General features: G+C 42.2%; 1 protein-coding gene across 4 annotated transcripts; it reads right to left on the bottom strand.

Moving 5' to 3' along the window:
• Positions 1–304: 304 nt before the first annotated feature.
• Positions 305–27,844, bottom strand: ASTE1 (asteroid structure-specific endonuclease 1). 4 transcript variants are annotated; one of them, XM_088840672.1, is made up of 8 exons: positions 27,344–27,844; positions 26,674–26,845; positions 25,207–26,529; positions 17,610–17,820; positions 15,684–15,873; positions 12,907–13,103; positions 6,011–6,097; positions 305–5,816 (listed from the first exon to the last, which is right to left on the bottom strand). In XM_088840672.1, the coding sequence occupies exons 3-7, from the start codon at positions 26,509–26,511 to the stop codon at positions 6,084–6,086; spliced, it is 1,917 nt and encodes a 638-aa protein (XP_088696798.1). In that variant the 5' UTR covers positions 26,512–26,529; positions 26,674–26,845; positions 27,344–27,844; the 3' UTR covers positions 305–5,816; positions 6,011–6,083. The 4 variants fall into 4 exon arrangements, with proteins under 4 accessions (XP_088696798.1, XP_088696801.1, XP_055269864.2 ...); XM_088840675.1 differs by having other exon boundaries at positions 12,946–13,103; XM_055413889.2 differs by lacking the exon at positions 12,907–13,103.
• Between the last annotated feature and the right edge of the window lie 86 nt (positions 27,845–27,930).

Here is a 27,930-nt window from a genome sequence, read left to right as displayed (position 1 = left end):
ACTTCAGATACGTATTAAGTGCACGTCAATCTTTTGCTTTGCATTTTAGGTTCATATGAAATAAATGTGCCTATTCCTATATTTAAGATTTTAAACTTCCCCCAGGATGATTTATTTTCAAAAGTTAAGGTTCTTCCAGTTGGGACTGTTAATGTTAAAATCATATGGATGTTGAAGATACAGAAAATACACAGTACTCATAGTACATTGAATCTGTGATTTAAAAAGAAGTGAAATGTATAGTACAGATACCATCCGTATAACAGGTTTTCCACAGTAAAACAACAAATTAGAGTCTGTCTCTGTGTGTATTTCATATAGCATATTATCTGAATTAGCATGGATAATCCACATGCACTAGTATCTAAATTTTTAATTTTTCCCCATTTCCTGGCACTAAGACTTGCTAGATGTAGCCCCTAACAATACTAACTTGATTTTTCCATGTTAGACTACCTCATGAAGTTTTTTGTCCTCAAAGTGATTAAATGTCAGGGAAGAAAAGGAACTTTAATTCACCATGTAGGTAGACAGTTCTCAAATGATTCAAATTGACTGCAGAGGAACAAGACCTAGCATGTTCTCTCAGATTTGTGCTGAGCATTGCATGACCCAGAGATGAAACAGTGTGAGACAAGGCAAACTAAACAACCTCCCCCCTCAGGACACACAGACTTCTTTTAATAGCGGTAACTTCACTGACAAGAATAAAACACATTTTTATGTCTCATACCCTAGCAAGGCATATCTGTTACACTGAGTCTTTCTGAATCATAGCACATTTTGATCTCTTTCATGTAGTACCTAAGTAAAGTGAACACTGGCCATACTCACAACATATTCTCAGTGACAGGAACTGGTTTGGTGGCAAAGAATAAATATAAGATCTAAGAACCTCAATTAACTTTACCTTGCTTTCTGTCTCTGTCACTTGGCCATTTGTGTGCATTTTATTTCTACCTATGACTCACCCTGAACTTACATGGATGAATTGACTGTCATTTGAGAAAACTTTTCTTTAGTACTTAGATGTACTTGGAATAGAAAGGTGGTGGGATCTCTGCCCTTCAAGAGTTGATGGAACAGGTTAGCTGAGGATATACATTAACAGGCTGTCTGATGAAAGTTCGTGGTGGTATTTGCATGTTTATTTTAAAAATACACATACATTAAAAATGAATAAGGTGCACATTTTACTGGAAGTTTCCCTAGACATTGACTTTTGGAAATCTTTGAAATGCCTTTTTAGAGTAAGCTGCGACCTAAATAGTAGCTGACTTGCATACTAAAACATGGTGTGGACTGGTATATGGGTAGACAGATTATCCTGATAATTAAGCTCCCTTGAGCTCAGTTAGTACTTGGAATGACTGTAAACTCTTGTTGGGTTTGGGGGTTTGGTTTTCAGAGTTGGTTATTATTAATAATGGATAATGGTTAACCAGTCCTTGATATTAATGTAGGTATAATAGTCTTCAAATAGTTTGGCAGGTTTCTATTTGGGAAGTTCTCAGTCTTAACTTGGAGAAGAAAGTGAAATACATTAAGTACAGTGGTTAAGTGCTGCCCCAAGTGCTACAGTAGCGAAAGGAGAGAAATAGCTTCATTGGAAGATGTGATCAAGGAAATTTCCTAGAACTAGTGGCATCTGAATCACACCGTAAGTTGAGAAACTCCAGTCAAGGACAGCAGGATGTGGCAACCAGAAGGCATAACCTCTGCAGTGTTGGTGGAGTCTGGAAGGGACAGGTGAAAGTCACAGGAGTTTAGGGCCACGGCAGGAGGCCTAGCCTGATTTGAGGGCTGGACAGACAGGCTGGAGCCTTATGGTGAAGGAGAAGACTTCTGACTTACAGCCTGCTGGAAGATTTCCAGTGTGGAGTTGTGGTTTTTGTCTTCTAACATGCTGAGGTGAGTTCAGAGGGTAAAGACAAAACAGAGACTGATTAGAGAACTGTAGGCGCTTAAGGGTTAGAGGGACCAGCTGAGATGTGGCAATTAGTGTGGAGAGGAGAACATGTAATTTCTGCCTTCTAAGAGCATTGACATGACCCAATGGGAGGACAAGAAGATACTCCATCTTCTGGCTTTTTGGCTTGGGTACTAGAGTGTTGGAAAAATTTCCAGAGCTGAGCAGCTTTTAGTGGGACACAGGCTGATGGAAGTGTGAAGTTTGGATGTTCTTTTTCATATTAGATGAAGTTTCTAGCCTGGGATGAATTAAAACCATGGCTGACTAATTATAGGTAATAGGAAAATAATTTCTTGTTACACACATTGATATTATACATACACACACATACATATATATATATGTATGTATAAGTAAAATGATTTCATTCCAATCCTAAAGAAAGGCAAAGTCAAAGAGTGTTCAAACTACCACACAGTTGCACTCATCTTACACATTAGCAAAGTAATGCTCAAAATTCTCCAAGCTAGTCCTCAACAAGTATGTGAACACAATTTCCAGATGTTCAAGCTGGATTTAGAAAAGGCAGAGGAATCGGGGATCAAATTGCCAACATTCTTTGGATCATAGAAAAAGCAAGAGAATTTCAGAAAAACATCTGCTTCATTGACTATGCTAAAGCCTTTGACTTTGTGGAACACAACAAACTGTGGAAAATTCTTCAAGAGATGGAAATACCAGACCACCTTACCTGCCTCCTGAGAAACCTGTATGTAGCTCAAGAAGCAACAGTTAGAACTGGACATGGAACAATGGATTGGTTCAAAATTGGGAAAGGAATATGTCAAGGCTGTATATTGTCACCCTGCTTATTTAACTTATATGCAGAGTACATCATGTGAAATGCTGGGCTGGGTGAAGCACAAGCTGCAATCAAGATTACTGGGAGAAATACCAATAACCTCAGATATGCAGATGACACCACCCTTATGGCAGAAAGTGAAGAAACACGAAAGAGCCTCTTGATGAAGGTGAAAGAGGAGAGTGAAAAAGCTGACTTAAAACCCAACATTCAAAAAACTTAGATCATGGCATCTGTTCCCATCACTATGGCAAATAAATGGGGAAGCAACGGGAACAGTGACAGATTTTATTTTCTTGGGCTCCAAAATCACTGCAGATGGTGACTGCAGTCACTAAAAGACACTTGCTCCTTGGAAGAGAAGCTATGACCAACCTAGACAGCATATTAAAAAGCAGAGACATTACTTTGCTGACAAAGGTCCATATAGTTAAAGCTATGGTTTTTCCAGTGGTCATGTATGGATGTGAGAGTTGGACCATAAGGATAGCTGAGAATTGATGCTTTTGAACTGTGGTGTTGAAGAAGACTCCTAAGAGTCCCTTGGGCTGCAAGGAGATCAAACCAGTCCATCCTAAAGGAAATCAGTCCTGAATATTCATTGGAAGGACTGATACTGAAGCTGAAGCTCCAATATTTTGGCCACCTGATGTGAAGAACTTACTCATTTGAAAAGACACTGATGCTGGGAAAGATTGAAGGCAGGAAAAGAAGGGGACAACAGAGGCCGAGATCATTGGATGGCATCACCGACTTGATGGATATGAATTTGAGCAAGCTCTGGGAGTTGGTGATGGACAGGGAGCCTGGCATGCTGCAGTCTATGGGGCCACAGAGTCAGACATGACTTTATAACTGAACTGAAGTAAAGCGATAGGAATCTAGAAAAATGTAGTGATGAACCTATTTGCAAGGCAGGAATAGAAAATAAATAATGGTATGGATTTATAAATACATCCATAGAGAATGGACTTGTGGACACAGTGGAGGAAGGAGAGCTGGGATGAAGTGAGAGAGTAATATTGACATAGACACACTACAATGTGTAAAACTGACTGGTGAGTACCTGCTATAAAGCACAGGAAGCTAAGCTCGGTGATGACCTAAAGGGGTGGCATATGGGGAGTTGAGAGGGCGGCTCAAGCAGAGGGGGTATATGTATACATGTGACTGATTCACACTGTTGTACAGCAGAAACTAATACAACGTTGTAAAGCAGTTATTCTCCAATTAAAAATACATTTTAAACAAGTAAATGAATGTAAACTCAGCTTTGACAGAGTAAGATACTTTTTGAAAGTAATTTCTTTAGTTATTAAGAATTATGGTAAGAGAGTAAAAAATAGTGCTCATTTTTTGTTTGCATCTCACTCATAGTTCTTCTTTGGGTCTCTCTAACCTCATATCTCACACACAGTGTTCCAACACAGTCCACTTACTGGTCTTTTAGGACAGTAGTTCTTCAACTTGAAATCCTTTTTGCTCTGTTTTAATTTGAGAATCAGAGATTTTACCTGTTCTTCAAAGCCCAGTTGAAGAGCCAACCAGAATGGCCTTTCCAGATGGCTCTAAAGGTATGTGTATGTATGTGTGTGTGAGGGGTAAATACTGGTTAGAATAAATGCAGCTAAAGTTTGGGTATACATTTGTGGGATTTTATTTTTTAGAAAGCATTAAAATTTTAAGTACAAGCCACTTAAGTGATAGATGCAGATAGAAATTTGCTATAATCTTCTCTTTTTATTCAGAGTAAATTTAGGTGGTGGAAGTTTGGGTAGGAAAAACATTTTGAGGCTTTAGTTTTGATCCTTATTCCTCTCTGATGTAGACCTGCCAGCACTCCCATGTACATGAGAGTGTGGGGCCTGCCTGTGTCTGCACTGCTCCAAGTAGGCAGTGTTTCCTGTGCGGATCACAGGACGTACCTGGCTCTGCCATTCTGTTCCCTTTGTGTTTGAGTCTAGCCAAATTGGCAGATATCCTGGCAAAGGCCCATACGTCTACAGTGGCCCCATGGCTACTGGCCTGGCTGAACTGCCTTCATACATCAGTCTCAGTTGCCCCATCACCATTATTTCTTCAGCAGTAATTGCATTCTTACTACTCAGATAAGGGTAGAAATCATATCTCACAGTATTAAGAGCACACAGTGTGGGAAATTGGGCACACTGTTCTACATGACCCTAAAGATCTATTTTTGTTTTCTGAGTATTTTCAGCCTTTGAATTAAAAAGAAATACGGTCTTTGATACAGGTTTTTTTCTTTTTAATACCAATTCACTCAGCTATATTAGTTTTCTATTGAGGCCTTCCCTGTTAAACAGAAGTGACAATTTGGTGTCATCTGTGGTTGTAAAATACCATAAAGCCTTGACTATTTGCTCTTTTTCATCAAGTCTGCACCTTAAAAGCCAATATGAAACAACTGGTTATGTGAGTCTCACAAAATATTATCTTTGAGCAATACATAGCAGGCCCTAGCCAAATGGCAGAAAAATGTATGCTTGATAAAAAGGACACGGCAGATTTCATATGGAAGAATTGCTAGATGGATTTTAGGAAATTATGAGTGTGTCTTCATGGTCCTTTATCATATTCATCCATATAGTTGCATAATACGACTGCATTGGAATTTATAAGCATCTTTCTTCATGGAGTAGGTCTAGATAGATAGCCCATGAATTAGAGGTGTTAAAAATGAAGAGAAACTGTTTAATATCTTCCTAACTCACCCACATAGGGCTGTTAATTTAATCTAGGGGATGACAGACCATGGCCCACAAATTTTACTGGCGCACATGTACTCCATTCACTTCCATACTGTTTACCACTGCATTCATGCTGGTCTTTCATAGAAGGCTGCCTCTGATGTAGCTGTTCACAAAGAGCAGGCCTCTGCCGTGTGTTCAGTGGACCAGAAAAGAGGTGGCATCAATTTTCTCTATCCTCCAGTCTCTCAACAAGGTATTCTGTCTGAAATGGATGCAGCTGATACCAGATTTGCTGTCAGTGACTCCTGGGTGTCTCCATCAAGGCTCCTGTCTGTGGAAGAAGCCAGAGACTCAGTCTGTTCTCAGAACATCATCAACAGGAAGGACATGGCAGCTGTTACTGGTCCACCTCATCACCAAGGCTCCCTCTTACAATGGGCTGGGGTGTTCTGATCTGTTGTCCCATCAGTTATGCTTTTCAACACACACACGGCCCCCTCCCCCCGACACACACACTCCACTCACCGAAGCTACTATTGCAGAGTCTGCTCCTCTGTTTACCTGTCCTCCTCACCCCCTTGGATGGACTTCCTTCTTGTCAGCTGCTTCCTCCTAACACAAACACAAAAACAGGCATCATTGTTTGAGCAGGCTGAAGTAAAATACACTATCAGTCCAGTCTTACAGAGAAGGAACATTCTAAACCAACATATTTGCACAGTATATTTCTACAGTAAAGTTATGACAGGATTTCTTAGTGAATTCTCTTTGACTGTTCGACTTTCCAAAATAGCTTTGCAAAATAATTTATGATGATCATAATAGGGTCAGTGTCTTTAAAAAAAACTTGCATGAATCTGGGAGCTTACAGAACTATAGTGCTTTGATTGGGGACTTGGATTTGTGAATGTCACCATTCCCAGGTTTCGGTACCAAAAGCCCCCTGCCACCATTTTGGCCTGTTTCCCTCAGTTTTGGGGGGCTAGACAGGGACTGTCAGAAGCTTGCTTATTGGCATCCTTCCTAGAATCTTAACTATTACAGACCTTTGATTATAATCGTTGTTGTTGTTCAGTCACCCAGTCATGTCCGACTCTTTCCGACTCCATGGACTGCAGCATGCCAGGCTTTCCTTTCACCATCTCCCAGAGCTTGCTCCAACTCATGCCCGTTGGGCCCGTGATGCCATTCAGCCAGCTCACCCTTTGATGGCCTCTTCTCCTTCTGCCCCTGAACTTTCCCATCATCAGGGACTTTTCCAGTGAGTTGTCTGTTCGCATCAGGTGATCAAAATACTGGAGCTTCAGTATCAGTCCTTCCAGTGTATATTCTGTCTTGATCTCCCTTAATACTGACTGGTTTGATCCCTCCAAGGGACTCTTGGGAGTCTTCTCCAGCACCACAGTTCGAAGGCATCAGTTCTTTGGCGTTCTGCCTTCTTTATGATCCAAGTCTCACAACCATAGGTGACCACTGGGAAGACCATAGCCTTGACTATACGGACCTTTGTTGGCAGAGTAACGTGTCTGCTTTTCAATATGCTGTCTAGGTCTGTCATCGCTTTCTTGCCAAGAAGCAATCATCTGATTTCATGGCTGCAGTCACCATCCACAGTGATTCTGAAGCCCAAGGAAATGAAATCTGTCACTACTTCCACCTTTTCCCCTTCTTTTTGCCATGCAGTAATAGGGCCGGATGCCATGATCTTAGTTTTTTAATACTTAGTCTTAAGCCAGCTCTTTTCATTCTCCTCCTTCACTCTCATCAGGAGTTGCTTTCGTTCCTCTTTGCTTTCCCATTAGAGTGGTATCATCTGCATATCTGAGGTTGTTGATGTTTCTCTCACCTATCTTGATTTCAGTTTGTAACTTATCCAGCCTGGCATTTCACATGATGTGTTCAGCATATAGGTTAAACAAACAGGGTGACAGCAGACAGCACTGTTGTACTCCTTTTTTGATCTTGAGCCAATCTGTTGTTCCATAGAGGGTTCTAACTTGCTTCTTGACCTGCACATAGGTTTCTCAGGAGACAGGTAAGATGATCTGGTATTCCCATCTTTTTAAGCGCTTTCCACAGTTTGTCATGATCTACACAGACAAAGCCTTTAGCGTAGTCAATGAAACAGATTTTTATGAAATTTCCTTGCTTTTTCTACAATCCAGCAAATGTTGGCAATTTGATGTCTAGTTCCTCTTTCTTTTTTAAAGGATTACAATAGTACAATATACTTATTGGAGATATTTGTAAACAGAGGAGGAGGAAAACACTTCATAATCTCAACACTCAAAGACTTTATTTAATTTAGGCTTCTCTTTACTTAAGCACCTGAAACCTATGTTTAACTTAACATATCCACCAAGGTTTCCCTGGTGCCTCAGTGGTAAAGAATCCACCTGCTAATGCAGAAGGCACAGAGTCAATCCCTGGGTTGGGAACATCCCCTGGAGGAGGAAATGGCAACCCACTTCAGTATTCTTGCTTGGGAAGTCCCATGGACAGAGGAGCCTGGTGGGTTATAGTCCTTGGGGTTGCAAAAGAGTTGGACACGACTTAAGAGACTAAAAAACGGCAACAGTCCACAACAGAACCCCCCGTTCCCTCATTTTCAACTACACCCCATCCTATAGAAATGTTGAATGACAGCTGAATAGGAAATCTGAAAATAAGGTTTTTTCTTTTTAATGAAAACATAAAAATGCTGTGTTGTTATGGCAGTTTCAACAGTGATTTATAGCTATTCTCATTGGTTATGTTTATTAACTCCATTTTTTAAAGTAATATTAATATGTATTTACTCAAAGGTTTCAAACCATAGCAGAACAGGTTCACTTTTAATAAGTAGGTTAATCCACCTATTTTGAAATAGAGCTCATTACTCTGCATCCATGACAGCACGCATTGAGACACTGCAGAGTAGACTTGTTTTTCCTGTCAAAATCCTTTGATTTATTCCCTCGTTAAAAGGACCCACACATAAACCAGACACAGGAAGATGGGGAGGTGGGTGATGGCTGGATACACACACAGCAGTTTTTCAAGAACAACAAGCACTTCAGTTAATCCTCCATAAAGCCCCAATTATATATATCAACATGCCTGAAAAGTTTTCCCAATCTTGTATGCTAGCTCATGTGATGGTTATAATGTTTTCAGAGTCAAATGATTCAGTCTTACAAATTATCAAAAATCCAGCACTGATACATTTTTATTGTTTAATTTTGTTTTTTGCAAAAACATTCCTAGGTATTCCTTGATCCTGATGATAGTGGGTTATATTGTACATAGAAATCTCCAAGTATCTCCTAAAGCGATAATGGGAAAATTTCTTAAAATATGTACAATTCAGCTATTTTAATAAAAACTTTGGCTATATTAACCAAATACCTAAAATGTTACCTATACTAGTTAGGAATAAAAGTGATTGCACGTGGGGGGATTCCCGGGTGGTCCAGTGGTTAGGACTTGGCACTTTCACTGGTGTTGCCCAAGTTCAGTCCCTAGTTGGGGAACTAAGATCCCACAAGCCACATGGTGAGGCCAAAAAAAAAAAAAGTGCATGTGCATATGTAACATGGAATTTCTCTCCCCGAACACCAAATCCAGTGAAACTAGCTGGAACAATTCTTCATGTTTTACCTCTTCATTTCTTTCACCCATTTTAACAGACTGGTACACTGCCTGGGGGCAGTCCATGCCTTTGAAATTTAAAATGCTCTTCCTCAGCAGGAAGTTCTCATCTTAGGATTATTATAGCTGGATGGGCTTGAATTATAGCATTATTGAGACCTGGGAAGAAATGCTAAAGCAAGGTATCCTGTATGGCTCAGAAAGCTGTTGCTAAAAGTGGAGAGCCATCTTTTTAATAGACATCTCTCCAAAAGAGTATTTCATTTTAAATTGGTATAAGTACAGAATCATTTCTAGCTGCCCTGACTGAAATACATCAATGAAAGACATTATGAGATAAATATTGAGTATTCCACTAACACCACACTAAGAATCCAGGGTCACTGGGTCTGGAGTCATAGTGAGAGTTTGTCCTTTTACAGAAGTGGAATTATTTCTCCTGGTCTTGCGAGTGACTGCTTGCTGGGTGCTGCTGGGTGCTGCCGGGTTTGTGGTGTGCAAACCGGCCAAATAGCATGTGCTAGAGAGCAGTGTTCCGTGAACTCTGGAAGCCTCACTATGTGGGAGACTGGTCTCCTTAGGATTATGGGATAGGGCCAGGATATAACCCTTGCAGCTGCACGAAAAGGTAACACTTGCTCCTAATTTTCTCTTTTGTCTCTAAACACGTTCTGAAGTCTCAAATTGGGTTTAAAAAACACTACAGAAAATTCCTTGATAACAAGAAAAAAAGGACAGAAGCAGCAAAATGCTCACACAGGGCCTGTTCCTTCTGGTCTTTATTCATTGTTTCCTGGAGTTGAGCTTGGCTGCTATTTCGCACCCTCCCAGCACTTCTCCACTTTCCAGTGTGGCTTCAGCCTGGCAGCTCTGCTAAAGCTGTGCTAATGTTCTCACGTTCTTGCCCTTCTCAACTCGGCCATATTTAACAATGTTGACCTGCTTTGCCTCTGCAGGAGTCTGCCATGAGCTCTGGCAGCCACTGGTTTCATGATGCCTTATGTTCCTGGCCAGTACCCTCATTTCTCCCAGAGCCCTTGCTTTGCTCTTGGCGCTCAGGTGTGGATTTAATAATAGCTGTCATTTGTGGCATGTTTTTAGTGCGGGCCACTGTGCTAACGAACTTAAAAGTACACATCTTTTTATCCCTTGGATAACAATGTGAACTATTCTGATTCCAGTTTTACAGATAGGGTGTGTGTGTATGTTCAGTTGTGTCCAACTGTTTGCAGCCCCAGGAACTGTAGCCCATTAGGCTCCTCTGTCTCTGGAATTTTCCAGGCTAGAATACTGGAGTGGGTTGCCATTTCCTACTCTAGCAGATAGGGTTAACTGAGGCATAGTCATTGGTTCATTTATTTTATGCACAAAGGAGGAAAAGATAATTGTAAGATCTTTCTAGCTTCTAAAACTAATTGGTTTGAATTAGGAATTCAAATATGAAATTAATTTGAATTCCTTTTTTGTCATAATTATTAAGAAAGGCCTTTAAATTTATAGGATATACATATTCAGCTTTCCACGTCCAGGTATCTTAAAAAGGACTTGTACAAATAAAAGTTTAATCACAGCCAAACACAGAACATCACATTATAGTGTTTCTCTCTCTCCAGCTTTATTCCTAAAATTTATTGATCTTAGCTGTCTAAAGTTCTCTTTATTACTTAAATTGCTAATTGAAGACTGAACATCCCCAAAGACTCAAGTGAAATTTCAGTAGCTAGAACTGAATCAGAAAGCAAGGTCCAAAGACTTGATTAAAAAACACAGGAAACAGGTTTTCGAAGTGGAGTATGTGACGTTCTACATGTGCTCCCATCCCCACCCGCACTTCCTCCGAATCATCTATCTCACAGCCAAGCTCGAAAGCCACGTCTGAGAATCCTCAGGTTTCGCCTTCTTGTCCTGATGGCTGATCTCTCCTGACTGTAGCCTTCAGTCTGTACTGTGCCATTTTGCATCTGAAGAACTGCATCATAAAATGTTCTCCTTATTTCACTCCCCTTGCAGCTTACACAAGTATGACATTGGGGTCAGGTACTATGTCATATTTCTTTGGTAACCCCCCTCGGATGTACTGTGGAGCACTTGGGACCTCTTGCTTAATATACACAGGAGAAGATACATACCAGAGTAGGTAACTTTCCTGAATTCTCAGAGTAAGAGTTAATGGACATTATTAGATTTTAACTTTACTGCAAGGCTAGATAGTTTCAAGTGAATGGCCCAAATTCCAACAGTGAAAGAAAGGAACCTGTTTTCTTATGTCTACTAAAAGAAGGAAGGCCCCTTCGATTGAAAAATTCCTGTTAATGAAAGGTAAATGATACAATTCAATTTTGAATTGTAGCCCTACACTCTTCAGTTTGGTGCCTATCAAATCAGTACACTTGCCAAAGCAGAACTGGGAAAGAATGGTTTTTCATGCAAGGTTGGTGGTTTTAAAAAGCAGCACAATATTGTAAAGCAGTTATTTTCTAATTAAACATTTTTAAAAAAAAGTGTTATGATAAGCTGGGAAATAAGACACTGCTACTAGTATGATTTCTCGACTGGCCCCCAGCTCCAAGAATGAAGGAAGAGAATTTTGATATGACAAAGATCTTACATGCTTGCGTAACTCAATGAAACTATGAGCCATACTGTGCAGGGCCACCCAAGATGGATGGGTCATAGTGGAGAGTTCTGGCAAAACATGGTCCACTGGAGGAGGGAATGGCAAACCACTCCAGTATTCTTGCCGTGAGAACCCCATGAATAGTACAAAAATAACTGAAGATAGGCCTGCTCAAAAAATAGCTGAAACCACATTTAGCTGCTGATGGAATATAGCAACGAGACAGTAAGACAGCAGGAACACCGTTTGCATGAATACATAAAAAATGAAGGTTGGAGTACACTCTCAGAACTTGCCCAAATATATTCATTCCACTTGCTTTTCTAGTTTCAATTCTTTATTTAGAACTGGCCATGTCTTCACCATTCTGTAGGTGTTTCTAATGTTGGTAGCCTCTAGTGTGTTCCAGAGCAGTGCCTTTCAAAGCCTTGACTGCAGTCCACAGTAAGAAGTTGCACAATCCATGATATGTGTATCTGATAATTCCATTTAAAAATGCTGGCTATGACATCAAATTACTTGCACATCCCATTACCAGGATGCTGTTTCTTCTATTGTTGGGACCATTAACAGTTTCAGTTTCTGTTCTAAAAGTGCTCATCAGCCCTGCCATGGACTCTTGTCAAAGTACTTAAGAGTCTCATTTTCTGTCTGGCTGCTTCTATCTTCCAGGCCTAGGCCTTTCCTCATAAAGAATGAAGAAGACACAGTTGTTTTAAATGATGGTAAGTCAGCTTCAGCTTATAGGAAGTAACTGACATAGGACTTCTGTTCTTTTTGAAAAAACATAGCCTGGACTGAGTTGCTGCAATTTGAAGGCTGTAGACTATTATTAACTTACTGAAGTGGGATGTGGCAAGTACAGACATGTTTTCACATGTGTTTAAGAAATACAAAAAGTTTACTTAAATCACTATCAAAAGCAGAATACAAAATACTTTGCAATTCAAAGTACTGCAATGTTTATCCTCACACAGATTAATTGTAAAAAACTCATCATTTCAAGGGAGGTAACACAAATTCTTGATAAGAATTATAAACTGAGTTTATTCGAGCTCCGGGGCCTCCTTGTTCTCCAAGGTCTCCACCATCAACAGCTCAAAACGATTGCTTCCTTCATGCCAACTCCTAGCGTTCAGGGTGGTTCCCACTCTGTTCTCTGACCAGCTGATACCTGATTTCTTCTGCTTTCTTCTTTTTGAATTTAATTTACCCTTTGGTAGGAATAGTTCAGCAGGGGCACAGGATCTTGTGGCATTGAACAGATGTTCGTAGAGTTGCTGGGCCTCAGGACACAAGCGCAGGAGGCTCTCCACCGAGGCTGATGTCAGTTGTTGGCACAGACCGTGCACCAGGCTCCCATTGTACAGTCTGCTCAGGGAAGAGGAGAGGGTATCATTACAGCCAAGGCTCCTGCACCGGGACAGCTGTCACTAACGTGGCTTCAAGAGATGCATCAAATACTGAGAGCACTGCTTCTATAAAAGCATTATTACTTACTCAAGGATAATCTGTTTCTTGAAAGAAGGAACTGAATTGTTACAAAGATTACTTCTTGGCTGGTAATACTTAGAACTTTATATCTACAAAGTAAATGATCGGTGCTTGCTGGTTCTGCAACTGGCCCCAACTTGAGCAGGCCTCTTACTTAACACTTCAAAGAAAAGGAGTTAAAATGCTTCTGATTAAACAAACAGGTAGGCCGTTCAAATACAAGAAAATTTAATTGCATCATTTGTAAGGTCATTGGTTCACTTGGATTAAAAACTCCACAAATACAAGCTGAGATGAACTGGAAGCCACAGATTTAATATTAATATATAACTTACTGCCAGGGTTAATTGGTACCTTAGCAACTGATGGAGAACCACCACTTATTTAGTATAAATCTTCACTTAAAGAGTCTTTGATGCTGAGATGCAGGAACAACTCTCCTGCTGAAATCACTATTAAGGGAACTGTTTCTGCTGTTTTCTTTCAAATGGATCCATGGTCACTAGAGAGGATCCAGTCAAGGATGGCCAAAATTATTAAAGGAAAGGAATAAAGAATCCATAGGTAAAAGGACAATTAATCTTATTTGGTAGAAAGTTCCAGGGTGTATTAATGTAATAGGGGCCTGGCTGGGTTGGCAGGTTTGTGTGGCCACCTGAGATTGCTGGGGGTCCGTGGGGGCAGCTGAGGTCCAGGTGCTGTCAAGCTGGCAGGCCTGATGGGCCGACGTGCTGGCAGCAAGAGCTTCGGGCACTGCACTCATGAAACGGGAGGGGCAGGCGCCCGGCCCTCAGCACAGGAGAGGTAGCCAGGTGGTTAGAGGTCCTGCTCTGTCAACAGTCAGGGTTGCGGGGGTGCCAGGACAATGTGGGGACAGGCAGATCGCAGTGTTCTCTGAGTCCCAGGCTGAGGACTGGCTGGGCAGGGTCTGGGGAACCTGGTCTTGACTGCACTGGCAGCTGAGATCTGCCTCTTGAGCCAGGCCTGGGTAGGAGGACTGACTGGGTGCTGGACGAGCGCTCCTGGGCAGGGGACTGGCCCACACGAGGACCCTCTGCTCTGAGCCAGAGCCTGGACCTCAGAGGATGAAAGTCAAGCCTTGGGACTTTGAACAAGTAAAATGAGGGGTAATGCCATCGCTTTGCTTAAGGAATTAGGTGTTAAAAGCCGCAAGGAAGCAAGGAAAGAGAATTTAATGCCTCTCCTTCCCTTTCTCAAAACAGAGAATAACAACTGTTTTGTTACAAGTGTACAGGAATATCAGGACCTGACCAAGAACAAAGGATCTGACACCAAGAAGTTTGCAACAACTAACCATGCCCTCCCTCACTTTTCCTATAAAAGGGCCTTGCTGAAAGATTTGGGGGAATTTTGGGTTTTTAAGGCACAAGCCACCCATTTCCTTGCATGGCCCTGCAATAAACCTTTCTCTGCTCCAAACTCCAATATTCTGGTATTGTTTGGCCTCACTGTGTGTCAGGCACACAGACTTACCTTCAATAACATTATTTACTGCTAGGAAGCTTTGAACTTGAAACATTTCAAGTCATACCAGCACACATGGAATGCCTCCATATAAAACTCATTTATTCAACAAATATGTGAGTACTTACTGAATGCGAGGCTCTGCGCCTATAATAGTAAACACAGCAAGCAAGTCCTTAGCCCTCCCAGGGCCTATAATGAAGTGCAGAGATATATTTAACTGCAAGTCTATTTTCTAACCATCTCCCTTTTATCTTTCTCACTCACGCCCTCAAATATACAAATCACTCAGATGTCCAGTCTGTGATCCTACCACCCTTTTTACTGGCCCATACCCTACTGCTAGCCTTTCCTTACACATTTTACACTCCATAGTCAAACGTTAGCCCACTTCCTAGCACGCAGGCTGTGTCTCCCTTCTTCGTACTTGTCTGGCAAAACAAAAGCCCCAGACAAAAAAAAATCCACATAAGCATCTAATAGTCACATCACTAAAAACTCTGTGACAACAGACTTTTTAGATGTTTTGCTCACCACACCCTAGCACAGAGTAAATATTTACTATCTGAATGAATGAATGAATAATAATACGCCAAGTGGTAAGAAATGCAAGTACAAAGACAGAAGAGCAGCAGGGCTACAGAGACTGGAAGTAGAGAATATTTCAGTCAGATCATCAGAAAAACCCTTCATATTGGGAAAAAGAAATGAGGGGAAGAGCTATATTCTGCCAACAGCTGCCTCTTACCTTTACTTCAAGGAATCTTTTTTTTTTTTTAATTTGGAAAGCTTTAAAAAATCATGGAAATTTCTTTGGAAATACGGAAGTAATTTAATATCTTTTAAACTGAGCATTATAGTTCTTCAGGTATAACAAGACCAATTATACTAAATTCGATTTCGTTAAAAAAAATCTTTGCTTTAAATGTAAATAGAACTTTGACATGTGGCCACCTGGAACGTGGTTCTTACCGAGTTAGGTCTGGCTCCGGAAGAGGCGTGGACAGCAGCTGGTTGAGATACAGCCCCATCTGCAGGCAGCATTGCCACTGACAGAAGACGTGAGCTGTGTCTAAGTCCAGCCGCGTGCCAGGCGGGGCCTTCACTCTCTGAAGCTCTTCATACAGCGTCTCCGCCCCGCCGCCCCGCACCGCTTCCTCCTCTGGATAAGAGACACAGCCAAAGGGCAGCATTTCCAAAAACACTGTATCATCTTGTAATATTTTCCCATACGTAAAACTTCAGATTCCATAAAGAAAAAAAATAGTTTAAACAACCAAAATACTTTTCTTTTCTGGCTCTTAGCTGTCTTCATGTCAATTTGTAAAAGCCTTTTGACATATAAACTATTTATACTGAGGTGCCTTTTTAGTGACAACCTAAGTTTATTCAACCCCAAATTCTTTACTTTTCCTTAAAATAATATCTCTTCCTCTGATCTACTACCTGACCTTAAACACATCTGCATTTGAACCTCCAAACCCTAAATCTGTCTCTGAAAAATACCAATTACTATGAAAAATCCCATTCTCTTTAGCTAAACTTCCTCAAAGAAACAGTCGTGTGTTCAAAACACGCTTTAACTTCTGTTTTATGGGGAAAAAACAAAAGTAAGACACTCAGAAAATCTGGCAAGTCATCCACCTGCTCAATGTTGAAGGAAAAGCAGCAACCACCCCAGGAGACCTGCCTGTACCCAGGTCCACTCGCAGCCTGCCTTCCAGACCAACTTGGAAGGAAGGGAAAAGGAGGCCCACCTTTTACCCATGAGCGAGCAGCAAGGCACTGAGCCTGCCTGGGTGGGGGTGGAGGGTCCACATTCCTAAAAGAAAACAAACAGACTCTTGACATGCCCCTTCTGTTGGACTCAGGTAAAAACCTAATAGGCTGGTGCTCTGACAATCTTCTTAAACTATGTTTATATTCAATGGGGGGAAACACCCTAACTTCTGTCCTAATTGGTAGCAGGCTGGAACTTACTTGCTTTGCAATAGTCCCTTCTGACAGAGGCTCTCACACTGGGGTGTCCTGGAGTCTGTGTTGGCTCATCATTTCATGAACTTAATTTAAACATCAAATGTTGGAGTAGTGCTGTCCAGAACTTCCTGTAGTGATAGGAATGTTCTATATCTGTGCTGTCCAGTACAGCAGCCTCTAGCCCCTTGTGGCTCCAGGGCATTTGAAATGTGAGTTCCTTGAGAAGCTGAATGTTCAACTTTAAATAGCCACATGTGGCTCACAGCTATCGTGTTAGATAGTGCTGTTCTAGAGTGTGACAACTGTTATACCTGCTGGATAAAGCTCATAATCTTGTACAAAGAGTAATTTCATTAGAGGATTAACAGGCTCCAATGCTTCAATATTTATTTCACCTGGTATTTAAATGAAGATGAAAGTGCCTCAAAGTGTATTTCTCTAATAGAAAGAGAAATTACTATTTCTACCATCATTAACTTATCTACTAACAGAAACTTGCAGTGGAAAAAACAAAAAAACAGCAGCACAAGCATTAACGTTTACTGTTACTGTAGATGCTCAGAAGTTCCACTAATGGGCAATTTGACATAAGTCTCCAGGGGAGATGCTGCTGCTGCACTGGAGAAGGGACAGGGAACACGGAGCACAAAGTGCACACGACAGTCGTGCTTTCAAGACTCAGCCGCAGGTGCCAAGGGGCAGGCGGGTGAGGCAGCATCAGCACATCTGCACTGCTGTGCCCTTGCGGTCAAGGCACGCGTGGTGCTCAGAAAGATTGGTCAAGGAATCAGATGTCTGGGTGCCCCACTTCTAAGTTCTGATACAACTGATGGAAGTAAATAATCTGGGAACTTTTGTTTAACTGTTGATTATATGCATGTAGCTCATGAAGACACACTCCCGGAACGTGCAGGTACCTACCAGGGCTGCTGACCATGGCACGCAAGGGCCCCAGCAGCATCCCCAGCAGCAGGGCCTGTAGGTGGTGCAGCTGCAGCGTGGCCTCTGTGCGCTGCACCCAGTAGCAGCTGACGGCGACAGGCAGCTTCAGCGCGGCAGGGACTGGGTCCAGGAGGCTCTGTTTCACCTTCAGCGTTTCTAACAGAAGCATTTGCCGGCTAGCCAAGGAGAGCTGAAAATACACACCAGACATTCTGTAAGTTACTTTGGGAAATGTCTTTTTTTTTTTTTTTTCTAGTATGAAGATACTTTCATGCAAATGAAACTAGGTCAGTTTCTTATCTTCCTGTGGAAAAAAATCAGCCCCACTTAAAGCATTTAGAAACTTCGTAAGGGGTACCATAAGTTTGGTGACTGGCTGGACATGCTGTTGTCCTTATTTGCATCAGTCCACGCCCCAGTCCACAACCTGTGTGGGCTGCTGGTTATCTTCAGTGTGCCTGTCACCTGGGAAGCTAGTAAAAACTATCCTCAGGCCCCATCCCTTAGAACTGATTCAGTAAATCTGAAGGGAGCCCAAAAATCTGCATTTTAACACTTCTGCTTTAAGAAACAAAGATCTACATTCAACCCTACCCTTACCTGCCAGTGACTGTGCCGGCCCCCTCCTCCATGAGGGCATCACTGATCACCTCCGGAAGGCAGACTGGGATGACATGCACCGTCTGCAGCATCCCACGCAGCCTTCTGCTTGTCTGGGTCCTGACTCAAATGTATGTCTTACTGTCTGTTTTCTTCCACAAGAGAATTGCCCCAGGATGGCCACTTCTAGTGGCAGGTATATTCCAGGGGAACAGGAATATTTAAGGGCTGCCTGCGTTGTGCTAGTAACTCACCAACTTTCACTCCAGGTTTCACATAAAAGGAAGTAACAAGCTATAAGAGCTTCAGGCTTCTGGTTGAAATAATTTTAACTTAATGAATATCTTTTCTTCTTTCTTTTCAATTTTTATTCTTTTTTAATTGAAGGATAGTTTTCTTAAGATTTAAGAAACATAAGGGACCTTGCAGGTCACAGAGTTTCACAGATAAGGAAATTAGGACTATTAAAAGAGCACCTCAGGGTGACTTCACCATCAAACTCTGAGAGGAAAAATCATAGTTTGTATTAGTGGTGTCTGCACAAAGCCAGAAAAGACTTCCTTCTTAATTTTCTGGAAAGATGAGACTGCCTGGCACATTTCTTGGCATGTAACGCCTCGCCATTAAGTATGTTGACAGCTGAAAATGGAGATGTTACCTTGAAGTAAAACATATTGTAACTGACAAAACAAGTTTCATTGTCAACGTATGACAGCTTTAGTACAATGATTTATAGGTACTTGTTTTAATAACTGAATACTCTGATGAAATTTTTAAAATTAGAAATACACAAAGTGGTTTACAGTACAGTCAACCACCCCTTTAGGAAGTAGCATTAATTACTTAAATTTAAATATATTCCTTATAATCTCCTAAACTGATAAAAGGACATACCAAGCAAAGCTAAGAAAATACATGAATTCTTTTCTGACATAATGCTTAAATTATTGCATTCTCTAGCCAAGTTACAACTTTTATGAACCAAGTAGAGTCTGGGCTTTGACTTCAGACAGTTTCTCCCCTCACTAACTCTGCAGCCGTAAGCAAGTTTCTGAGCTTTTCTACAGGCATGTCTGATCATCTGTATAATGGACACGAGGATGAGTTTACACAAGATGTTTCATAAGACTAACTCATCCATGTTCCCTTCCCAAAGGGGAACTGCTCTGCTCACAGCCCTTAAATCTAGTGAGGGTTCACCCCATGTTGACAAATCTGCAGAAGCTGCTGCCACAGAGGCAGAGGAGAGAGGTTGGTCTTGGCACACTGCCTTACTCTCCAAGAATGACCCCTTCCATCTCTCCTTACAGATAGCCTCACGAGGGTTCACTTGAATGGTGCTCCGTCCACCACAAGTAACACAGCGAAAATGGAAATTCTATCCTATGTGGTTACTATGGGAACTAAATAAGAGATTGTATAAAGTTTCTATTACAAGAGCTGGCACAGAGCAGATGAAGTATCATTATGTTTTAAACTAAACTAAAATTTATTAATTTGGCTGCATCGAGTCTCAGTTGTGGCATGCAGGCTTAACTGCAGCATGTGGAATCTTCCCGGACCAGAGATCAAACCTGCATCCCTTGCACTGCAAGGCGGATTCCCTACCACTGGGCTACCAGGTAAATCCCAGGTGAAGTACTATTGCCACATCGTGTTAAGCAAACAAAATGAACAGATACTATCACAAAATTTCCACATGTGAACTTCACATCTTTGGAATCACATCTGCACCGATACCCTTTAGAATTACCGTGGGCTAATCAGAGCTAACAGCATTGAATTAGAATACAGAATTGACTGTGCCAATGGAAACCCAAATGACATCACTGCAGATACAACTAAAATCTCCCCTCACTTTGAATACATGAATACACTTTGAATGATGAGAATACCTGTCACATCCATTGAGCCAGGAGTATTATCACACTGCACTCATTGACTCAACTTGGTTTTCAGGCAGGAAAAGTGTCCCAACCCCTGTGTCATACCATATACACACACAAAATCAGTTCCAGATAGATTTCAGATCTAAATGTGAAAGGCAAAAATTTTTTTCATGACTTTGAGCAGGCGATAAGTAGGTCACAAAAGTGATAGGCATAAATAATGAAATTTTAAAGTGTATTAAGAACTTCTGTTCATGAAAACATACTAGAGTGAAAAGACAATCCACAGTATACTCCCCACAATGCATGTTATTTGATAAAGAACCTGTATAGAGGAATAACCAAAAAATAGGAATACAGGAAAAGACTTTGAATAGAAGCTTAACAGAATATGCACACGGCCAGTGAACACATGAAAAGGTGTTCAAATAAGTCATCAGAGAAATGCAAATTAACACCCATTAAATTGGCTAAAATGATGGCAACCAAAGAATAGCTAAAATTTTTTAAAAGGATAGAAGACACCAAGTAACATTAACGGTGTAGAGTCAGAGGAATGCCCATTAACTGCTGGTGGGAATATTTATTGGTGAAACCACTGTGCAAGAGCACTTGGCAATCTCCTGAACATATGTGTGTCTTACGTCCCAGCTACTCCACTCCGAGTTGACGTATGACTAGGAATGGAGTAGCTGGGACGTATGACAATGTGCAACTGTCACGTTCTGTTGAAATGTGACCATAATTTTACTAAATGCTGTACACTCAGATGTTCATAGCACTATTCATAACAGCCTAAACTGCAAACTGCCCAAATGCCCATCATCTGTTAAAAAAAAAATAGCTGGAAAAATCTATTGTGGCATATTCCCTCAATGTAAAAATACACCGCAATGAGAAATGAATGATCTGCAACTACACACAGTGATATGAATGAATCTCATTAATCTCATGATCGTGTTGAATAAAAGAAGACAGATGATTTATAAAGTGTAAAAAGTAACTGTTCAATGTTGTTAGAGACCAAGACAATGATTACAAGAGGTGAGGGAGAGGGTGACTGGAACAAGGGGTGGGGCAAGCAGGGGTGCTGATGAGTCTTCATCGGGTTCTCCTTATGTGGAACTGTCAAGCTGGTCAGAACTCATCAAGGTATAAATTATCTGTGCACTTTGCTATGTGGACACACGCAGGGAAGGGTGAAGGGCAAAGAGGCAAAGGAAATATTTAGGGCTGATGGATGGATGCACTCATTAGCTTAACTGTAGGATGGATTCACGGATGTAAATGTACATCAAAACTCATCAGAGTATGCACACTTAAAACAGACATTTCATTGTACATCAGTTACTTCTCAATAAGACCATAGATTAAAATAGAAAAAAAGGCCTCCAATGTTGCACCATTTGTGAGTAGAAATGTAATTTTAGCAACACATCCTTTAAAATGCTGCTGTTGGAGGATGGAGGGAATGAGAAGGCATCATGAGACTGAAAAATGAGGCAAGTGGCTCCATATAATCAGTGGATGGTTTATTATTGGGTAACTCAGGGTGGGATCAGGATCTGGGGACAATAATCGATCAGAAGCATTTGCAGGGGCCATTGGGACAATTTATAGTTAACCTGGGGGTGGGTGCTTGGAAACAGGGTATGCATTCCTAAGTCAAAATTCATGAATGGGTAACTGGTCTCATGGGCATAGACTGCTTCAGAAAAGATTTCCATTGTTTGTAACTAGCAGAGCATAGAGGCCACCTGGTCCTAATGATTCTTAAAAAGTCTCTATTAACCACAGACCCCTTATGACAGAGGAGTGACTGATGGCCCTCCAGTACACTCCTGGGAAGGGTCAGTGGAAGAACAGGAAGAGCTATAAGGATTCAGGACACCATCAGTCATGCTAACAGCCACACTGGTGCTAACTGCACTTTTTTTTATTGGTATGGGTAAAGTATTAATAAATCCATGTTTGGAATCTGACCTATGCTCAACTCTGGTCAGTTGTGCTACTTAACGTGATAAGAATGTCTCTTGTAAAGTTGCCTCTAGAATTAAATGATAAATGAATTGTACACACCAGATGTGAATGTCCAATCTTGGGCTTCCCTGAGCATGGTGACTTGTAATCAGGCATGTCCCTTGCAGGGGCCTCAGAAGTTATGTATATGGAATTGTTGAAAGATTAGATCCTATGGGGAAGCAGGCCAATGGGACTTTTTCCTTCTTTAATTGAGATATAATTCCCACGTCATAAAATTCACCCCTTTAAAATGGTTTTAGTTTATTTGTGCCATGCCATGCCTTGAAAGAGGAGAGTGAAAAAGTTGGCTTTAAAACTCAACGTTCAGAAAACTAAGATCATGGAATCTGGTCCCATCACTTCATGGCAAATAGATAGGTAAACAGTGGAAACAGTGACAGACTTTATTTTTTTGGGCTCCAAAATCACTGCAGATGGTGACTGTAGCCATGAAATTAAAAGAAATTGCTCCTTGGAAGAAAAGCTATGACCAACCTAGACAGCATATTAAAAAGCAGAGACATTACTTTGCCGACAAAGGTCCGTCTAGTCAAGGCTATGGTTTCTTCAGTAGTCATGTATGGATGTGAGACTTGGACTGTAAAGAAAGCTGAGCACCGAAGAATTGATGCTTTTGAACTGTGGTGTTGGAAAAGACTCTTGCGAGTCCCTTGGACTGCAAGGAGATCCAACCAGTCCATCCTAAAGGAAATCAGTCCTGAATAGTCATTGGAAGGACTGATGCTGAAGCTGAAACTCCAATATTTTGGCCACCTGATGTGAAGAACTGACTTACTTGAAAAGACCCTGATGCTGGGAAAGATTGAAGGTAGGAGGAGAAGGGGACAACAGAGGATGAGACGATTGGATGGCATCACTGACTCAATGGACATGAGTTTGAGTAAACTCCGGGAGTTGGTGATAGACAGGGAGGCCTGGCATGCTGCAGTCCATGGGGTCGCAGAGTCAGACACAACTGAGCAACTGAACTGAAGTGAACTAATGCCTGTGCCGTGCCATGTCATGCTAAGTCACTTCAGTCATGTCCGACTCTGTGCGACTCTATGGACACAGCCTGCCAGGCTCCTCTGTCCATGGCATTCTCCAAGCAAGAATACTGGAGTGGGTTGTCATGCCCTCCTCCTGGGAATCTTCCTGACCCAGAGATCGAACCTGGGTCTCTTAAGCCTTTTGCACTGGCAGTTGGGTTTTCTACCACTAGCAATAAGCATGTGCAACCATCACTAATTCCTGAACATTTCATCACCCCAGAAAGAAAACTTTTCCTATTAGCAGTCATTCATCATTGCCAAGAAGGCTCCTGGACCCACTGATGTGAATCCTATTCATCCTGCCAGAGCTGTTACCAATGGGGAGGCTAAAAGGGCTAGTTCCTGGTCACCTGTGTAGGCATTCTGCGCTGGATGATTTTTGGTTGAGGGTGCTGTTCTGCTAAATATAAGATGTTCAGCAACATACTTGGCCTCTCCTAACTAGATGGCAGTAGCAACAGGCCTCTTCCCCAAGTACCACCAATTAAAAGTGTCCCCTGACACTGCCAAGTGTCACCTGGGGGCAAAATCACCCCCATGGAGAATCAATGGTGTATAACCTTTGGAGGACTCCAGCCCCTGATTCAAACCCCCGGGGATGCTGTCATGAGGTCCTATATCCTGGAGCTGACGAGCACGTGGAGTGGCCTGGGAGACTTCTGAGTCTGAATACTGAGTTGGATCTAATGTGCTTAGTTGCTCAGTCATGTCTGACTCTGTGGGACCCCATGGACTGTAGCCAGCCAGGCTCCTCTGTCCATGGGGTTCTCCAGGCAAGAATACTGGAGTGGGTGGCCATTCCCATCTCCGTGGGATCTTCCCAACCCAGAAATTGAATCTATATCTCCTGAATTATAGGCAGATTCTTTACCATCTGAGCCACCAGGGATCCAACCCCACCCCCCAAATAAGTATTGAAACTGGAACTGTGAATTTATCTGCATTTAATTTGTAAAGATAAGCAGCTTCATACCTATTTGCAGTTTTTAATATATTTATATAATATTACTAAAAAACAAAGTAAAGACTGAGATCCATGAGACTTTCTTTATACTTGAAAAGGGGGTTGGCCTGCTATTCAGGTTTAAGCAAGAATGAGTTAGGTTAAGACTCATGTTTTCAGTACCAAACTAAGCAAATCATCCTGATGCCATAAACCTCAGGTCTAAAAAAAAGTTCTCATCAATAAACATGAAAAATTAGGCCCAAGCACCCGTATCAATTTTGTTAATTGCAATTCAGTGCAGTCTGAGATATTAGTTATGTCTTTGGTCAAGGCCTGAAGGCAAACTTTCCTTTTTCTGCAGCTCAGAATTTTTTTCCTTTTCCTTTTATTTTTAGTCACTAACTCCGTTCTATTACTAGCTAGTTAACACCACACCAGTAGTAATAACCACAAAGATAACACATGCTACTGAAGTACAGTGGAAATGGTAAATTTGGCACTAAAGGATCTAGGTTTGAGGCCTAGCATGGATAACTCCCTGGCTGATGATTCGCATAGTTACTTACTTAGAGTCCTAGTTTTCTCAGCTTCGAAATAGGGGCAATATAGCAACCGACCTCAGCTTGTTATATTGAGAGAACTGTGGTGCTGGAGAAGACTCTTGAGAGTGCCTTCGACTGCAACGAGATCCAACCAGTCCATCCTAAAGGAGATCGATTCTGGGTGTTCATTGGAAGGACTGATGCTAAAGCTGAAACTCCAATACTTTGGCCACCTCATGTGAAGAGCTAACTCACTGGAAAAGACCCTGATGCTGGGAGGGATTGGGGGCAGGAGGAGACGGGGACGAAAGAGAATGAGATGGCTGGATGGCATCACCAGCTCGATGGACATGAGTTTGAGTGAACTCCGGGAGTTGGTGATGGACAGGGAGGCCTGGTGTGCTGTGATTCATGGGGTTGCAAAGAGTCAGACACGACTGAGCGACTGAACTGAACTGAATACATTATGAAAGCACTTTGTAATCTGTAATTTACAGAAATTGTGGTGGTATTACAAACACTTACCTCAGTCAATTTGCTTAAGTCAGAATGATCCTTGGGTAGTTCTACTGCATTAACAATTGATGTTTTGATATTTTTATTAATCCTTTCCACTTCGCTGAAAGTTGGAGGCTGAGGAGGCAGTGCATCCCAGGCCACAGTACGCACATGTGGAGGAGCATTCACGAGGAGCCCATAGATGACTTGCCGGATGGGCAGAGAGATTCTGTGGGCGTTTGGTCGCTGCATGTTTTCCACCTGTGTGTGGAGAATGGTCCGTCTCAGCACCAGAGCATCGCTGATGAAAGGGGACAGCTGGCCCCTGGCTAAGGCCGCAAGCACCCACGGTGGTAAACTGGGATTCCAGGTGTCTGGGCAGGTGTAAGCACCATGCTGGAAGAAGTCCTGAAGCCTTCCCTGCGCCTGCAGGTACTCCTCCATGGAGCTGCACAGAAGTTCCCTCACGGTTCCTCGTCTCTTTTTGGGGAGATGGTTCAGAACGCTGTCTAATGCTTCGGTAGGGTCAGTGAAACGAGACAACCAATTCAGAAGTCCCAGCACCCGGTGATGTCTCCTACCCTTAGAACTGGCAGCCCCAAGAGGGAGTCGTACTTTACTCAAGAACGTCTCCATGACAGGCAGATTAACGTGGTCATTTCCACACAGCACCGCGAAAAGAGGCAGCAGCGTTTTGTTCATATTGCCAAAGTGACAGCACAGCGCATCGAGGAAAAAGCACTTGGCAGGGATGTAGCAGTCTCGAGTGCCCTTGATGGTGTTCACATTTTTCCACTGAAAGCTATTCAATGGGCAAAACCCACTTTTCAGGTCAAATATGCAAAAGTCACTATCAGACGATAACACGGGGCAATTCCAGTGATTAGCAAGGGTCATAATGTCCCGATCTGCTTCCGAAAAGCACTGGACGAAACATACCTGCAGCTTGATCAGAACCTGTATGAACACCTCTCGGATGAGTAAGGGGCACACATACCCACCCCCGCCAACAGAAAGGGAATGGGCCATCTGGATCTTCTCCCTAGCTCGATCCTTTAAAGTGTTAAGCTTCTTATCTGAAATGTCACACCCTCCATCTAAGACAACATATGGACAGATTTTACAAGCAAATAGTGACTCAAAGAATTTTTGTACAACATCTGTAAAAGAATCATAGTCCCCTCCATACCGCAGCTCCAAGTTTGAATTGAAGTAAAGCCGGTGGAAGAGGGCATAGCCGTCAACGATAATTTTTGTGTCTCGCAACTTAACATCAGTGAAGAACTCATTACTATGATCTTCTACAAAACTCATTAGACCTCGGATACCCATGATCGTCTGAAGAATTGCCTGTTTAAAACAAGAGAACACATTTTTAATTGATGTCACAGATGGGGAACAAAGTTACTGTTTCCAGCACCATCAAATGAACAGCAAAGGTTATGAAGAAATCTTTAAATAGAACACATTAGGTGTCAGCACCTTGGCTCTTACCTAGATTCTGAACCAACACCACCTAGCTGAGTTCTTTTTCATTCTCTCTCGATTTCCCCAAGTGTTGCAAGGCACAAATTCAATGGTTTCGTGGAATCTGTTCTTTGGACAGGGATAGAGGCTGCCGACGTACAGAACTTCTGCAGACTTTAATATTGAGACAGTCATCATCCTACAACACAGAATATTTGTTTTGTAAGGTCAAAGTAAAAGGTCCTAAGCTATAAAAATGATATCCTCGATCACTTAATAAATCAGAAAACATAGGCTTCAGTTAACTAGTGTGCAGGCTCCCTGATATGGATCCAGTTTTTCTACTTTGATAGTCAGAGTCTGAGAATTTCTTTGAGGCCCTGTCTCAAGGGCCTGTCTTAATTAGCATAGTTCCAAGTTTCAAGCCGGAAGGAACTGAATTCTCCAGTTTCACCCTAACAAGGGACTCTTCTCATCTGTCTCTGCATATCTGCCAGATTACTGAACATATCCTTCCCCAACCAGCTAAGTCCCAGGATAAGAATTGCTAGTTTCTCCTTTGGCCTCAGGCTCCAATATGGCTTAGCAATGCACGGTTACTAATGCTGTGTTTATTTAAAACTGTGAGATTTTGTCAAACTTGGATTCTTTCTTTTGCATTAGTTTTGATTTTTAAAGAAATTATGTTAGAATTTACCTTGATTACAGAGTTTTGGGACTTCTTCTTGCATTCAGCGCCCACCTCACTTCACCTCAGTATTGGCCCTGTGTGTCTCAACACCTTACCCTACAGGGTACCTACTTCTCTGCACGTCTGTCTTCTAAAGCAAATGAAAGGAGAGACCACATCAACTCATCCCAGACTAGTTACAGCTTGCAGAGTAGATGTTCAACAGATTAGTGCTGGATAGGAGGGCGCACCAAAGGTCTGCTCCAAGTCCTCAAACACAGGCCTTCACACCCGGTCCCCAGGCCGGCAGCGGCCACCTGCTTGGTCCTTTGGGAGGACCCGCGGGAAGCCGGCGAGAACTGGGGGATCTAGCAACTAAGCCAGACCTCCCGAGCGGAAGCGGTAGTCTCCGCGTTTGACGTCACGGAGAGCCCAGTAACCGGAAGTCAGTGGCGCAGACTCCGCGGGGTGTTAGGGGTGCCCAAGCCTCGCGCGAGGTCATTCAGGAATCACGCTCCGAATGGCTGCCGTTAGGTTAGGGCGGCAAGGCCCGCAGGACCGGCTGCCTTTTCCCCGCCCACCTGGGTCTGCGCACACTTCCGCTTAAATGACCC

Source organism: Moschus berezovskii, chromosome 1 (assembly GCF_049115385.1).
Source record: "Moschus berezovskii isolate FMDL1 chromosome 1, NW_MosBer_1.0, whole genome shotgun sequence".
Classification (NCBI taxonomy): domain Eukaryota; kingdom Metazoa; phylum Chordata; class Mammalia; order Artiodactyla; family Moschidae; genus Moschus; species Moschus berezovskii.
This window is presented reverse-complemented; position numbering and strand designations above follow the sequence as displayed.